Source organism: Budorcas taxicolor, chromosome 4, assembly GCF_023091745.1.
Source record: "Budorcas taxicolor isolate Tak-1 chromosome 4, Takin1.1, whole genome shotgun sequence".
Lineage (NCBI taxonomy): Eukaryota > Metazoa > Chordata > Mammalia > Artiodactyla > Bovidae > Budorcas > Budorcas taxicolor.
In genome coordinates this window covers 113665804-113682592 of record NC_068913.1, presented here as the reverse complement: position 1 = coordinate 113682592, position 16789 = coordinate 113665804, and the positions used below count along the sequence as shown (strand labels likewise).

Genomic DNA, 16789 nt, shown 5'->3' with positions numbered 1-16789 from the left:
CAGTAGTCTGGCCTAGAGACTTTCATGGACTAAATAGGCCATGGGGTTGCAAAGAGTCGGACATGACTGAGCGACTTTCACTTTCAAGGCAAAGACTGCCAAGTGTCCGCTGGATTTGCACATTAGCAACATCAGTGGTCTTAGCAAGAGAAGCACTGGTGGTGTGGCCAGGGTGGAGGCCTGTAGAGTGGGCTGAAGGGTAGACAGATGATGAGGAAGTGGAGGTTATCCCAGTGTAGCTGTGAGTGCAGAGCAGCTGGCGGGGTGGGTGGGGTAAGGAGCCTTGTTTGCTTAAGATGAGGATTGCCCAAGCCTGTTTGAAGCCAGTTGATATGAGATGTGGATATAGAAATGGATGATGTAGGGAATTCCCTGGAAGTCCAGCGGTTAGGACTCTGTGCTTTCACTGCCAAGAGTCCAGGTTCTATCCCTGCTAGGTGAACCAAGATGCCAGCAGCCGGGAGGCATGGCCAAAAAAGCAGCAGATAATGTAAATGCAGTAGGAAGTCAATGACGTCGACAAAAGATAGGGGAAAAACTGGGTGGAAATATAAACCAAATCATATTTCACTATGCTTTCTAGAATTTTCTAAAGTGAGCGTATATCACTTCTTATTCACTAAGAATAATTTTTTAAAAAAGAAAAACTCCAAGTTAAAGGTGGCAGATTGAACATGTACTTACTCCCACCTCCCCCCCTCCTCCTAAAACAAGAGTGAAGGGACTTTTTAAAGGAATGGACGAGGAGACGGCAGCAGCTGAGTTTTGGAAGGCTAAGAGCAGATGGCTGAGCGGTCACTGATTTAGAAAGCTGAATCCAAAACTGGTGTCAAGGAAGCTGGGAGGAAACCCAATCTTCAGTCTACCCCAACCCTGCTCAAGACCCGGCAACTAGCAGCACCAGAGATACCAGGTAGCTTTGGAAATGGGGGTAAAAGTGAAGCTAAAAGCACAGCACTAGTCAAGCATCTTGAGAGTCCATTAAACACTGCCACTTCCCTCCATGGCCTCACCCAACCCTGCTGGGTGACCACGGCTTATTCTCTGAAGACAGAAGCATCTCTGGACATGGACACCAGGCACAATTGAGAGGATGGGTACCATGTTGAAAACAAGGGAATGAGTGAAGCTTACAGACAGATCTTGAAATCTCCAGCTTTCTTCCCTAACCTGACTCCCAAGATTATGCTCACATCCAGCTTTAACCCTCAGGGCAGGGTACTGGGAAACTCTTATCTGGAGACTGTCAGGGCCAGCCCAAAAGATTTCCCAGTGAAATGACCTAGCCAAACCATCCTGCTGGGAAACCACACCCTACCTGGATGCACCAGACTTGCAATTCACTTTTGAGTACTCACTTTTAATATAAACGGATAACCGAGAACCAAACTGATTTTCTTGGGCTATAAAATCACTGCAGATGGTAACTTCAGCCATGAAATTAAAAGACGCTTGCTCCTTGGAAGAGAAGCTGTGACCAACCTGCTGCTGCTGCTGCTGCTAAGTCGCTTCAGTCGTCTCCGACTCTGTGCGACCCCATAGACGGCAGCCCACCAGGCTCCACCGTCCTTGGGATTCTCCAGGCAAGAACACTGGAGTGGGTTGCCATTTCCTTCTCCAATGCATGAAAATGAAAAGTGAAAGTGAAGTCTCTCAGTTGTGTCCAACTCTTCGCGACCCCACGGAATGCAGCCTACCAGGCTCCTCCATCCATGGGATTTTCCAGGCAAGAGTACTGGAGTGGGGTGCCATTGGCTTCTCCAGTGACCAACCTAGACAGCATATTAAAAAGCAGAGACATTACTTTGCCAACAAAGGTCCATCTAGTCAAAGCTGTAGTTTTTCCAATAGTCATCGAGAGTTGGGCTATAAAGAAAGCTGAGTGCTGAAGAACTGATGCTTTTCAACTGGGGTGTTGGAGAAGACTCTTGAGAGTCCCTTGGACTGCAAGGAGATCCAACCAGTCCATCCTAAAGGAAATCAGTCCTGAATATTCATTGGAAGTACTGATTCTGAAGCTGAAACTCCAATACCTTAGCCACCTGATGGGAAGAGCCAACTCATTGGAAAAGACCCTGATGCTGGGAAAGATTGAAGGCAAGAGGAGAAGGGGATGACACAGGATGAGATCGTTGGATGGCATCACCAACTCTATGGACATGAGTTTGAGCAAGCTCTGGGAATTGGTGATGGACAGGGGAGCCTGGCGTGCTGTGATTCATGGGGTCACAAAGTCGGACACAACTGAGTGAATGAACTGAACTGAGCAGTGTTTAATAAAATTGAGTATATGACCCGGGAAAATAGAACAAAAGAAAATAGAGAATAAGAAAATCAAAAGATGGAAGTTCACCATCCAGATAATAGATAAATCAGAAAAAAAGAATAGCAGATTTTCAGGGAGGAGAGAATTAGTGATGAAAGATCTCAGGGAAAACTCCCAGCACTTAAAGACATAACTCTCCAGGTTGAAGAGCCACCAACTGTCCAGAACAATGGGTAAAAATTGATGTCGCCTTAAATACTTGAGCAAGGATTTGCAAAACAGCTGAGGACCCAGGAGATCTGATAAACTTCTGGGAGAAAATCCACATTCATACAAAGGAACGAGAATTAGAATGACTTTGGACATTTCAGAAGTATTGAAAACTACCAGACAGCAGAGCAATGCCTTTAAAGTTCTTTACCTTAAAAAAAAATGCACAAAAGCAAAATGGCTGTCTGGGGAGGCCTTACAAATAGCTGTGAAAAGAAGAGAAGCGAAAAGCAAAGGAGAAAGGGAAAGATGTAAGCATTTGAATGCAGAGTTCCAAAGAATAGCAAGAAGAGATAAGAAAGCCTTCTTCAGCGATCAATGCAAAGAAATAGAGGAAAAGAACAGAATGGGAAAGACTAGAGATCTCTTCAAGAAAATTAGAGATACCAAGGGAACATTTCATGCAAAGATGGACTCAATAAAGGACAGAAATGGTCTGGACCTAACAGAAGCAGAAGATATTAAGAAGAGGTGGCAAGAATACCTAGAAGAGCTGTACAAAAAAGAGCTTCACGACCCAGATAATCACGATGGTGTGATCACTCATCTAGAGCCAGACATCCTGGAATGTGAAGTCAAGTGGGCCTTAGAAAGCATCACTACGAACAAAGCTAGTGGAGGTGATGGAATTCCAGTTGAGCTATTTCAAATCCTGAAAGATGATGCTGTGAAAGTGCTGCACTCAATATGCCAGCAAATTTGGAAAACTCAGCACTGGCCACAGGACTGGAAAAGGTCAGTTTTCATTCCAATCCCAAAGAAAGGCAATGCCAAAGAATGCTCAAACTACCGCACAATTGCACTCATCTCACACGCTAGTAAAATAATGCTCAAAATTCTCCAAGCCAGGCTTCAGCAATACATGAACCGTGAACTTCCTGATGTTCAAGCTGGTTTTAGAAAAGGGAGAGGAACCAGAGATCAAATTGCCAACATCCGCTGGATCAGGGAAAAAGCAAGAGAGTTCCAGAAAAACATCTATTTCTGCTTTATTGACTATGCCAAAGCCTTTGACTGTGTGGATCACAAGAAACTGTGGAAATTCTTCAAGAGATGGGAATACCAGACCACCTGACCTGCCTCTTGAGAAATCTGTATGCAGGTCAGGAAGCAACAGTTAGAACTGGACATGGAACAACAGACTGGTTCCAAATAGGAAAAGGAGTACGTCAAGGCTGTCTATTGTCACCCTGCTTCTTTAACTTCTATGCAGAGTACATCATGAGAAACGCTGGGCTGGAAGAAGCATGAGCTGGAATCAAGATTGCCGGGAGAAATATCAATAACCTCAGATATGCAGATGACACCACCCTTATGGCAGAAAGTGAAGAGGAGCTAAAAAGCCTCTTGATGAAAGTAAAAGAGGAGAGTGAAAAAGTTGGCTTAAAGCTCAACATTCAGAAAACGAAGATCATGGCGTCTGGTCCCATCACTTCATGGGAAATAGATGGAGAAACAGTGGAAACAGTGTCAGACTTTATTTTTTGGGGCTCCAAAATCACTGCAGATGGTGACTGCAGCCATGAAATTAAAAGACATTTACTCCTTGGAAGGAAACTTATGAGCAACCTAGACAGCATATTCAAAAGCAGAGACATTACTTTGCCAACAAAGGTCCGTCTAGTCAAAGCTATGGTTTTTCCAGTAGTCATGTATGGATGTGAAAGTTGGACTGTGAAGAAAGCTGAGTGCCGAAGAATTGATACTTTTGCACTGTGGTGTTGGAGAAGACTTTTGAGAGTCCCTTGGACTGCAAGGAGATCCAACCAGTCCATTCTGAAGGAGATCAGCCCTGGGATTTCTTTGGAATGAATGATGGCTAAAGCTGAAACTCCAGTACTTTGGCCACCCGATGCAAAGAGTTGACTCATTGGAAAAGACTCTGATGCTGGGAGGGATTGGGGGCAGGAGGAGAAGGGGACGACAGAGGATGAAATGGTTGCATGGCATCACTGACTCAGAGTGAACTCCGAGAGTTGATGATGGACAGGGAGGCCTGGTGTGCTGCGATTCCTGGGGTCGCAAAGAGTCGGACATGACTGAGCAACTGAACTGAACTGAACTAAACATTATAAAATTGGAAAGTATTTTCCAACCTTGTTGAATTTGATATCTAACCAGAATCATCTAATTAGATATGAGAATGAAATCAAGATATTGAGATGTTCAAGGTCTGCCACACTCCCTTCCTCAAGCTGAGGCACGTACTTTGCCAAGTGAGGAAATAAACCAAGGAAGAGGTGTAAGGAGCTCCAACACAAGACAGGTGAAGGAATCCCAAAGGGGATCCCCAAAAGACATTGTGGATCTGGAGGCACAAGTCCAGACTGGAGCATGAATTTGAAGAAAAATTTTCAAGTCGGTAAACCTGAGGAAATACCCATTATGCTTGGATATTTTGAGAGGAGAGTTTTAGGAAGGGTCAGGGGAGACTTTGGAGCCGACTGAGTGGTAATTAACAGGTTAATCAAAAGAAGGGGCTTCATCAGTGGCTCAGTGGTAAGGAATCTGCCTGCAATGTAGGAGACTTGCAGGAGACTTGGGTTTGATCCCTGGGTCAGGAAGATCCCCTGGAGAAGGAAATGACAACTCACTCCAGTGTTCTTGCTTGGGAAATCCCACGGACAGAGGAGCCTGGCGGGCTGCAGTCCATGGGGTTGCCAAAAGAGTCAGACACAACTGAGCGACTAAACACCAATAAGCAAAAGAAAAGAAAACAACCTCCAGGGAAATCGAAAAGTGTTTACAGGCATAGAAAAGTACTTATAAGTGTGCTACATGATTCAGTTTTAAATGGCATTTCATAATCCCATAACGAAAACACCCATTATTAACCCAACCAGAATTACAAACTGGGAAGAATCAGGGATTTGGACAAGATGTGGATGGATGAGGAAGAGATGGTCCTCACCTCCAGCTCTAGGAAGTCAGTAGATAACGTTTAAACTGAAAACTCAGGGAGTAGCAGTGTCATTTTGTTACAGAGAGGTATGAAGGTGAATGACAAAAGAATCAGCTAGAAGGATGGGAAGTGACTGCCTCTGGGAGCAAGTTGAAGGCTGGTGGGGAGCTTTTTAAAAGTGAGTTTTTAAGAACTCTTCAACCCTCCGACCTATGTGCATATATAAACTTTTAAAAGACGATTTTAAAAATTAATATACCAAAGTTTAAAAAATCTAACAGAAATTGTACCCATGAGAAGGTTGGACAGCCCGTGTCAGCCATCATTTCTGTGCTTTGAGCTGGTGGAGAAAGTTAACGTGGCAATGCGGGTTTTCACTTTCCAATGAGCTTCTGAAGTTGCATCAACATAATTCAAGAAGAAAAAAAGCTGAAAGAGTGAAAGTTTCCATAATTCTCTCTCAAGAGTCAACAGCTCGGGACCACCCTGGAGGTCCAGTGGTTAGGACTCCACACTTTCCCTGCGGAGGGCCCAGGTTCGATCCCTGGTTGGGGAACTGAGATCCCACAAGCCACACAGCATAGCCAAAAAAAAGAGCAGCTTATCCCTTTCAGTTCATGCGCATGTAGTCAAACGCATGTACACAGAGCCTTAATTATGGAATAAATGCTTCCTCATTGTTAAAAAAGTTTTTTTCAGACGGTATAGAAGTACATTGTTTAGCAACTTGCTTTTTCCAAAAATATATCTTTGATGTCTTTATTTGAAAATTACAAAATGTAAATAATTAAATGTTTAACTGTCTCCCAGAATAACATTATACCCGCTACATTAATAATTAAATGTGTTCACAACATTTAATACCTTTGAAAACAATTTGTAGCAGAAATTTTTCCCATCTCAGAAGAGTTCTTATGAAGAAATGTAGTTGCAAGATTAAAAACCAACCACAAATTAAATATTTCTTATCACCAAACAATGTCAAGGCAAATCTACAAATTTTTTTTCCAGAAAATTTACACCAAAAGGTTATGGTTGATTGCACATTATACTAAAGATTATAGTATTGTGCATATTCAATATGTTTGGTGTAACTGACCAGGTAGCTTCTGGAAGGAATCTTTGAAGTCCCAGAGGGTCTCAGAGTAGCCAGTTCCTCAGCTCAACATTGTTTATAGAAAGGAAGGAAGAGGGGCTGGGGGAGGGGGAAAAAACTGTGCTTTTTTTCCCTAATCCTAGTGTGATTTCATTATTTATGTCTAAAGTTTTATTCATCCATAATTTATTTTGAGGTGAGATATGTGAAGATTTTTTGTTTTTTCTTCTAGTCAGGAAGCCAGTTGTCTCCACTCCACTTACCTAATCCCTTTCCAATGGTTTGAAATGCTACCTTTGGTCATAAACTATGTTCCCACAATGTAATTGTCTTTGATTAATTTTTTCTAAATGGGAGAACAGAGTACTGCTTATGAATGCAGTCTGGATGTTGGTTGTCAGTACTGTTTCTCAAAAGTTGTTCGGTGCGGAGAGAACTTTTCAGTGGGAAGCACTGGCTTCTCTGCGCCCCAGAAAGTAGGGGAGAGGCACAGAAATGTCTACCAGCTGCTGCCCATTTCAAGGGGAAAAGAATTAGATGCCACAGAGGAGCAGACAACGGCTTGGGTTCACAGAGAGTCACACTCATGATGGGCTGAGAGCCACCTAGGACGTCTGGTGCAGTGAGCGTCTTAAAGGAGGACGTGAAAGAGGAGAGTGAAAAAGCTGGCTAAAACTCAACATTCAGAAAACGAAGATCATGGCATCTGGTCCCATCACTTCATGGCCAATAGAAGGGGAAAAAGTGGAAGCAGTGACAGACTTCATTTTCTTGGGCTCCAAAATCACTGCGGGTGGTGACTGCAGCCATGAAATTAAGAGACGCTTGCTCCTTGGAAGAAAAGCTATGGCCAACCTAGACAGCACGTTAAAAAGCAGAGACATCACTTTGCCGACAAAGGTCCACATACTCAAAGCTATGGTTTTTCCAGCAGTCACATACAGATGTGAGAATTGGACCATAAAGAAAGCTGAGCGCCGAACAATTGATTGTGGTGCTGTAGAAGACTCACGAGAGGCCCTTGGACAGCAAGGAGATCAAACCAGCCAATCCTAAAGGAAATCAACTCTGAATATTCATTGGAAGGACTGATGCTGAAGCTCCAGAACTTTGGTCACCTGATGTGAAGAACTGACTCACTGGAAAAGACCCTGATGCTGGGAAAGATTGAGGGCAGGAAGAGAAGGGGACGACAGAGTTTGAGATGGTTGGATCACTCAACGGCATCACTCAATGGACATGAGTTTGAGCAAACTCCAGGAGATAGTGGTGGACAGAGGAGCCTGGCATGCTGCAGTTCATGGTGTCGCAGAGAGTTAGACGTGACTTAGCGACTGAACAACAAAGGGATGGGAAGGCTTTGTGGTCTTCAGGCTGGAACACCCATGCCCAGGGGGTACAAGTGGCTTTCCCAGAAGGCACAACACAGATGGATTTGTGGGTCCTGTTTCCAAGTCTTCGTCCATCTGTTCTCCTTCATAAAACACATCATCGAGGGCGCTGGACGCTTGCAGTCCCAGCAGTGCTGTTCCTTAGCTCCTGGGTCTCCCACTATTGAAAATAAAGAACAGGCACCTCCTGCCCATCTTGCTTTACTGTGGAGTGTTCCTCTGAGGTATAAAACGCCCTTGGGGTCATGAAACAAAGACACAAGCTAGACTGTGGCAGGGATGGGGACCATAAGTGCATGGCTCAGGGGTCTGGATGGTGAATTCCTTCGGAAGTCAGATATTTGGAATACCTGAGTTTCAACAGAATTGAAAGAGAACCTAATTAAGTTGTCAGCTAATAGGTCATTAAAAACAGCTTTTGATGATATGTTAACCATGTGCTTTTGCAGCATTGTAATTCAGAAGTTCACAGAATAGAGGGATGATTCCATAACAAAGCTCCCGCCAGCCCATCTCCAGATCTATGCAAATGAGCTCTCCCAATGGTTATATTTATAAAAATGAAAAGTAGGAATAGAATTTATTCTGAACCCTGTCTCACTCAAGAGATAAGAATATTCACTCTCAGATAAGTGAACTAATTGGGGGAAAAGTCCCTATCCATCCTTGTAAGAGATTCACTTCCTCCAGGTTTTTGGTTTCCCATCTTGAATAATTATTTTTCATTCCACAATAGTAATAACTAAGGATGACTTAAACCAGGCAGAAAAGTAACTCTTAGAGCCCTGTGGTTATTAGAAATGAAAGCAAAATTAATCTTTCCATTTACATGCACATTTCTGTGGCAGAGTGGTAGATGAGGTGATCAGTAAAAGGCATCTGAGCACAAAAATATGTTCTATTAAGGATAAAATTCTGTGGGTAAAGTGGGAACGGAAATAGAAGTCCAAGGTGAAAAGGAATGATATTAAAATTTCGAGTATCAAAGAAGAACTTGTTCATGTATTTTTTAAGTGAATAATGGTAGGTTTTAAATTGCCAGAGTTCTAAGATTCCATTGGCAACATTAAATGGCAATGGAAGAGTTTATTTTAAAATATCAATATTTACAATACTCCAGAAATTACATCTTTTGCAGCGATTGAAGCATTTTATGTATTTATTCAGGAAGGTGCAAATGAGTACCTGGTTTTAAAAAATTATCTTAGGGAGAAGGCAAGCAAAATATTTCCAGGAGTTTCTGAAGTCAGGGAAGATATTTTTCTGATGCTGGAGCCACGGTTGTGATGTAGTAGAGAGCCCAGAAGAGGGGAGGCCAGAGGAGGGACACAGGAGGCCAGGCGATGATGTCAAGCTGGAGCAGGAGGAAGCCAGGGTGTAAGTGTGGATGACTTATCTTTTTTGTAAGACAGAGAGTGGGATGAAGACTTCTCCAGTGGCTCAGTTCGGAGGGAAAGCAGGCTCGGCTGCGTGGAAGGCTGTCGGGCTGTTTTCTATGCAGGGCGCTCCCCATCGTTTGGGACTTAGTTAGGCGGCTGATCAGAGAGGAATTAAAGGGTTGCCAGGCATCAGAAAGAACCCAGCTTTAGGCCATGTGCCATCAGTTGCTAGTATGATTAGTGGTCTACTTCATTCGGGCGGGACGAGGGGACATGGCAAAGGACAGTGAGGAGCTTCATCCACTGGGATCCTGGTCCCGTTTCTTTTAACACAGCACTTACGCCTTGTAACACACCATCTAGTTTATTAATTATGTTCATTGCCTTATGTGAGATGTAGGCAGGCGGGGAGCTCTGTTTTGTTCCTTCGTGTGTTCCACCGTTGGAACACACATGGCATGTGGTTGGTGCTCAGTAAATAGCTATGGGATAAATGTTCAAAGGATGAGTATGTTCATGCATTGTACATTTACAGTTTCCCTAATTAACACAGTGATTTGAGGGGATTTATGCTGGCATAGCTCTATCCATATGCAAGAAAATAAAGTGGAGCCCCTACCTCATACTATACACAAGATGAAAGCAAATTTCGGGTGGAATAAAGATCTAAAGGTAAAAAATAAAATGATAAGGACCTGGGAATAAAATCTGGGAGACCAGATGAACCACCTAGGGCCAGAGGAGACCCCCTGCTTAACTCCCGTAAAATAGAAAACCCACAGGCCATAAAAAGGGGAAGGGACATAACTGATGAAATGAAAACTGTAGGAAAGTTTCATGATAAAAGGTAACACAAAGGCAAAGACAAATGATGAATTTGGGAGAAATATTTGAAATGCTAGTAAGAGAAATAGGTTATCTTTAATACAGGAATCAAAGGTCTCTGACCGATTGACAGAACACAGTTCGCAAAGAATCCACTCTCAAAGACCAAGGATTGACACTCACATTACCCTCATCAGGGAAGCAGAACTATTAAAGTATCAGTAAGTTATCACTTTGTACCCATCCGACCGAGGAAAGTTAAAAAGAGCAGTGATGTCTTCTGCCGGGGACGTGGGGAAAGTGCTGGTAGAGATGTGAATTGTCACAGCCCTGTGGATAAGCAGGCTGATGACACCTGTCAGAATCGAAAATATTTTTAATTTTTGACCCTGCAGTCCCACTCCTGCCACTCTCCTAAAAATAAAAGCACTCCTTTTGGTTAGAGATATAAATAAACACATGTTTACGGCAGTGCTGTTCACCAGGGCAAAAGCCTAGGAGCAAAAAGTGAATGTTGTCAGTAAGGAAATGATTGAACACATTGCTGTATGATCCTCACTGTGGAATATTCTCAGCTTTTAAAAGGCTGCATTAGCTTACAGAAATTGCCGTGAAGGGATTTCCACAGTATATTCGAGTGAGAAAGGAACATAGAGGATTATGTATAAGGCAGTTTTGTTTTTTGCAGCCAATGGCTAGAAAAGAAATGTAAACGTGCTATGATAAATCATTCCATAAGCACAGAGAAAAGTGTGAGGTCCCTTACGGGAGTGACCTGAGACCTTTGTACTTGTCAAGTGAGGAGCGAGGGGAAGGGGAGGCAAATTAAAAGGGGAAAAATACTGCACTGAAAACCAGAAATGTGTGCTATAATCCCATTTATGTAAAGTGATGCCTGTGTGTAACAACATGTGAAATTAGCCTACAACAGACATACAAGTAGATTATTTTTTAAATGTCAGGGACATGTGTGTAATCAGATGCTATTTAACTAAAAACAACCCGGCGGCCCCCTCTTGTGCCTATAAATGGAGGCTGGGAGAGGGACTGGGGCGGGGTCGGGGGAGGGGGTGGGGGGCCTCTGGCCTGTCAGTATAGGACACCTGGCCAGGACTTGAAAGGGTGTGCAAATGACCAGATGACTGTTGTCACTGTTTAGTCATTAAGTCATGTCCGCCTCTCTAAGACTCCATGGACTGCAGCCAGGCTCCTCTGTCCATGGGATTCCCCAGGCAAGAATACTGGAGTAGGTAGCCATGTCCTCCTCCAGGGGATCTTCCCCACCCAGGGATTGAACCCAGATCTCCAGCATTGCAGCCAAATTCTTTATCACTAAGCCACCTGGGACGGAGAAGGCAATGGCAACCCACTCTAGTACTCTTGGCCTGGAAAATCCCATGGACGGAGGAGCCTGGTAGGCTGCAGTCCATGGGGTCGCTTGGAGTCGGACACGACTGAGTGACTTCACTTTCACTTTTCACTTTCATGCATTGGAGAAGGAAATGGCAACCCACTCCAGTGTTCTTGCCTGGAGAATCCCAGGGACAGGGGAGCCTGGTGGGCTGCCGTCTCTGGGGTCGCACAGAGTCGGACACGACTGAAGCAACTTAGCAGCAGCAGCAGCAGCAGCAAGCCACCTGGGAAGCCCAACCACATGATTAGCCTTGTCTTGATTAACTTGGTTGAGGTGGAGAGAGAGAGAGTTGGTGTTGGCTTTGTTCTGGCCTAACCTGAGCAACTTCACTTTCATTTTTCACTTTTACACACTGGAGAAGGAAATGGCAACCCACTCCAGTGTTCTTGCCTGGAGAATCCCAGGGACGGGGAAGCCTGGTGGGCTGCTGTCTATGGGGTCGCACAGAGTCAGACACAACTGAAGCAACTTAGCAGCAGCAGCAACCTGGGAAAAGGAATTGGGGTCTCTTTAAAAGAAACCATGACTATCTTATAAAAGTACAAGGGGTCGTGGAAACAAACTGCCTCTATTTTAACTTGACTCCAGTTTATATTCAAGGCTACACGGTGTCCAGAAAATTTTATGCCTACTCACCGCCAACTCGGGATATTTCTTCAGGGTCTCTAAAATAAGGCTTTTTGAAAATATAAATTCTAGGGCTGCAAAAACCTGAGCAGGTGGAATGAACATGTTCTGGATTCTTTTGTCCTCTCCCGCCCCCACCCGCCCGCCTTCTCAGCTCATGATGGGATCGTGATTAAGATCGAGGTGCAGACCAACGACGAGGGCTCGGAGAGCCTGGAGACGCCGGAGCCCCTGATGGGCCAGGTGGAGGAGCACGGCTTCCAGGACTCGGAGCTGGGGGACCCGTGCGGCGAGCAGCCGGACCTGGACATGCAGGAGCCGGAAAACCCGCTGGAGGCATCCACGGAGGGCTCAGGCGAGTTTAGCGAGCTCAAGCAGATGTTGGTGCAGCAGAGGAACTGTGCGGGTGAGTGGGGGGCGCTGGTGTCGTCAGGCCTGCAGAGGGGGCAGGGTGGGGGGTCCTGGGGGAAAGCCGAGGTCTCCTTCAGAGAGGTCACTGACGCAGAGGGCTCAACAGTTGTGACCCAACCAAACAGGGCCTTAGGTCCAGGTCCCCTGCCCTGGGATTTAAAAGCATCCGTCCCTGGGCAAGGAAAGAGGGCGTTGCAGCCAAAGACCAGGTCAGACGAGGACCTCTGGGGATGGCAGAGATCATCTCTCTGCCCCCTCCCTCGGCAGGCTGAGAAGGTCACACACTGGTGGCAAGGCGAGAACTTCCGTCTCCTGATATGTCTGTCCTTGGTCATCCCTGTGTCACACTAGAAGCCTCAACTGGCTTGAAGATTTCCACCTTGGATCGCACATCTTTGCAAACGGCTGAGACCATGCTGTCTTTTTCTGGCGGAATCTAGGCCTCATTTCTGTTTACTCTCAAAGCTTCGGGGTCACCAGGCTGCACACCCTTGCTCCCTGCGAGGAAGTGCGCTCTCAGGAGCACTGCCAGGACAGCTTCTGTGATGCTGACCCGTCCATGCAGGCCTGGGAAAAGCCCCGTGTGATCCTCATGGTGTATTTTTTAAATACACTACTAGACTTAGCTACTAAGTCTACTTAGCTACTGTTTTACTCGTGAATTGTACAACTATATGCATAAATGAAATGAACCTGAACTTTTCTTGAATCATTAAGATTATACTAGACTTATCAAAGTCTAGTATACTAGGAGTCATTAGCCATCATATCAGTTAATATTTATATGGAGAAATGATTATTTAAATTTTTTTCACTTTATTTTATTCCCTTGCAGTTTGTCTTTTTGCACACAATAATAAAATATCATGGACATTATTCTTGGTCAAACGATGTGGATCTAACTGTTTATTTTTAAATAATTAATAGCATGATAGTCGAGAAACCTTTTTAACATACCGCGGTGTCCTTCATTAGAGAATAGTGAAAGACACAAGGCAAATTGTGAGGCTACCTTGCATTGATTGCCCTGTGAACATTCCTGTTAGTTTTATTAGTACCACTTAGTAATACTCTAAGATTCTTTGTGGGATTTCAGTCCCTGAATTTTAGGGCCAACTGTATCTTCTTATTTTGTTAAGAAAATACAACTTTGAAACCCAAGGAGAGTTCCAATATTCTACGGCCCGTATTTCCCTTTTCCCTTTCATAACAACCCTATTTTCAGGATCAACACCAGGGCAATGAATTGCCAACCTCCGAAGCTGCTTCCTCCTTCCTGATCTTTTAAGCATCATGTTCCAGGGATGTTCTGGGTCACTTCCTGCTGAGCATCCTGACTGGACTGAGGCAGCATTGTCTCATAGCCAGGGAGGCCTGAGCTGGGACTCGGCACACCTGTGTTCTAATTTTAACACTGACACTTACAGGGTGTAGAGGAGTGGCTGGAGGTGCTGTGGCCTAGCGGTCACTGACAGACTTACAAGACTTTGGCCAGCTCACGAACACTGCCGTCTTCAGTTTCCCTGTCAGTTGAGGGGACAGACTAGCTGGTCCTTCAGTTGCAAGTGCTGAAGAGGTCTCAGTTTATTTACTTTATTTGGAAACATTACGTGACAGCGGCAAGCTTGGGTGCCGCATGTCTGTGAGACAGGGATAATTCTTGCTTGACGTCTCCTGTGATAGGATATTGGGAACATGAGAGAGTGTGGATGGAAAGTGTTCTGGAAAAGTTTAGTTGTTTGCTCCTGAGAACTCCACAAATGTCAGACGGTCACATCTTCCCTATCACAGGCGGACTCAAAAGTGAATGCCTTTCTCATGTCACACAAAGTTGGCCACTAAGAATAGAGCTCCCCAACTCTGTTTAGAGAGGGCCAGGTAAGAACAAGGCGCTTGAGAAAATTCACACAGATGCTGGCGGACTCTCCCACTTACGTTCTCCAGGAACCCTGTAAAACAGACAACCTCTTAGGCAAGAGGGCAGAGCCCCAGGAGGAGGACATCACCATTTGGGGTGTTCATGGAACACTTACCTCAGACCCCAGCCAGCTCCAGGGTCAGGACCAGTGGAGTCCGCCTGCAGTGAGCCATCCACCCATGGAGGTGAAGTGCTACCTCAGGAGGCACCCCCACGCCTGCTGTGGGCTCAGGAGGGCTTGAGGGATACAGGTTGGGAAGGCCAAGGAAGGTTTTCCGGGGGAGACAGGATTGGGGCTGGGTGTTAAGCAATGGGCAGGATTTGGAGACACCCCCCCCACCCCACCCCAACCCCTCCTCAGGAGGGGGGATTTGCTGGCGGAGGGGCAGTGAAGGCACCTGAGGAGAAATCTGCAGGTGAGTTCCAGAAAGGAGGCCAGCAAGGCTGAGCCGAGTTCAGGCAGAGGAGACCGCAGAGGGCGAGACATTGCCAACTTGATGAGTCAGGACCCTTGCGTGGTAGAAACCCGACCCTCAAGTGGCCAAAATAAGACAGGAGTGTTGATGGGCTTGGAGCGTCGTGGGTCACACGCAGCGCCCATTCGGGCGGTCAGACCAGGCCCAAAACAGGCGGGTCGGAGCCCTGTTTTGGAATTTTCTGCGGGGACGAGGGCGCTGCGTGTGCCCATCGCCTGGCACCTCTAGCGGGCAGGGACTCGCAGGTAAGGAGCCCGCACGCGGAGCCCTCCTGGAGGCACTCGGGGCTAGGGAGCCAGAGGTTGGCACCCTCAGGACCCACTTTCCTGAGCTAAGCCCCGTGGCTAGCGAGCAGGCGCGAAGGCTTGGGGCCGGTGGTGCACACGCAGTGTGTGTGGGCAAAGGGTCTGCCTCACCCGGGTCAGGGGCGCCAGGAGACACCTAACGGCATCTTGTCTCTCTCCCCCACACCCCGTCCCCCGGAGCAGAGGGGATCGTGATCAAGACCGAGGAGCAGGAGGAGGAGGAGGAAGACGAGGAGGACGACGAGCTGCCGCAGCACCTGCAGTCCCTAGGGCAGCTGTCCGGGAGGTACGAGGCCAGCCTCTACCCGACACCACTGCCGGGGGAGCTGTCCCCCGAGGGCGAGGAGAGCCCTCCGCCGCTGCAGCTGGGGAACCCAGCAGTGAAGCGGCTAGCGCCCCCGTCGCACGGCGAGCGGCACCCAGGCGAGAACCGGGGCTCGGGCAGCCAGCAGCAGCGGAACCGGCGCGGCGAGCGGCCCTTCACGTGCATGGAGTGCGGGAAGAGCTTCCGGCTGAAGATCAACCTCATCATCCACCAGCGCAACCACATCAAGGAGGGCCCGTACGAGTGCGCCGAGTGCGAGGTCAGCTTCCGCCACAAGCAGCAGCTCACGCTGCACCAGCGCATCCACCGCGTCCGCGGCGGCTACGCGTCACCCGAGCGTGGCCCCAGCTTCACCCCCAAGCACTCGCTCAAGCCGCGCCCCAAGTCGCCCAGCTCCGGCGGTGGCAGCGGCGGCGGCCCCAAACCCTACAAGTGCCCCGAGTGTGACAGCAGCTTCAGCCACAAGTCCAGCCTCACCAAGCACCAGATCACACACACAGGCGAGCGGCCCTATACGTGCCCCGAGTGCAAGAAGAGCTTCCGCCTGCACATCAGCCTGGTTATCCACCAGCGTGTGCACGCGGGCAAGCACGAGGTCTCCTTCATCTGCAGCCTGTGCGGCAAGAGCTTCAGCCGCCCCTCACACCTGCTGCGCCACCAGCGGACTCACACGGGCGAGCGGCCCTTCAAGTGCCCCGAGTGCGAGAAGAGCTTCAGCGAGAAGTCCAAGCTCACCAACCACTGCCGGGTGCACTCGCGCGAGCGGCCGCACGCCTGCCCCGAGTGCGGCAAGAGCTTCATCCGAAAGCACCACCTGCTGGAGCACCGGCGCATCCACACTGGGGAGCGGCCCTACCACTGCGCCGAGTGCGGCAAGCGCTTCACGCAGAAGCACCACCTGCTGGAGCACCAGCGCGCGCACACGGGCGAGCGGCCCTACCCCTGCACGCACTGCGCCAAGTGCTTCCGCTACAAGCAGTCGCTCAAGTACCACCTGCGGACCCACACGGGCGAGTGAGCGTAGCCCGGCCCAACGGCCCGGCCCGAGCCCAGCGGGCGGGCACGGGGCGCCCCCAGCCCGTTTGCCGTGAGCCCTCCCCCACCCCCTCTCCCTTCGTCCCTCCTCTCCCCCCTCCCCCCCCCCCCGGGGCGGCCGCGTCTCCCCCGGGGGGCCCCAGTGGGGG

General features: G+C 47.6%; 1 protein-coding gene across 1 annotated transcript in view; it reads left to right on the top strand.

The window, feature by feature from the left end:
* Nucleotides 1-16789, top strand: part of ZNF777 (zinc finger protein 777) — a 32275-nt gene extending 15486 nt beyond the window's left edge. Inside the window, exons 5-6 of the mRNA XM_052638599.1 lie at nucleotides 12325-12576; nucleotides 15464-16789. Coding sequence (XP_052494559.1) covers nucleotides 12325-12576; nucleotides 15464-16623 — 1412 coding nt within the window. The 3' untranslated portion in view covers nucleotides 16624-16789. The remainder of the gene's footprint in view (nucleotides 1-12324; nucleotides 12577-15463) is intronic.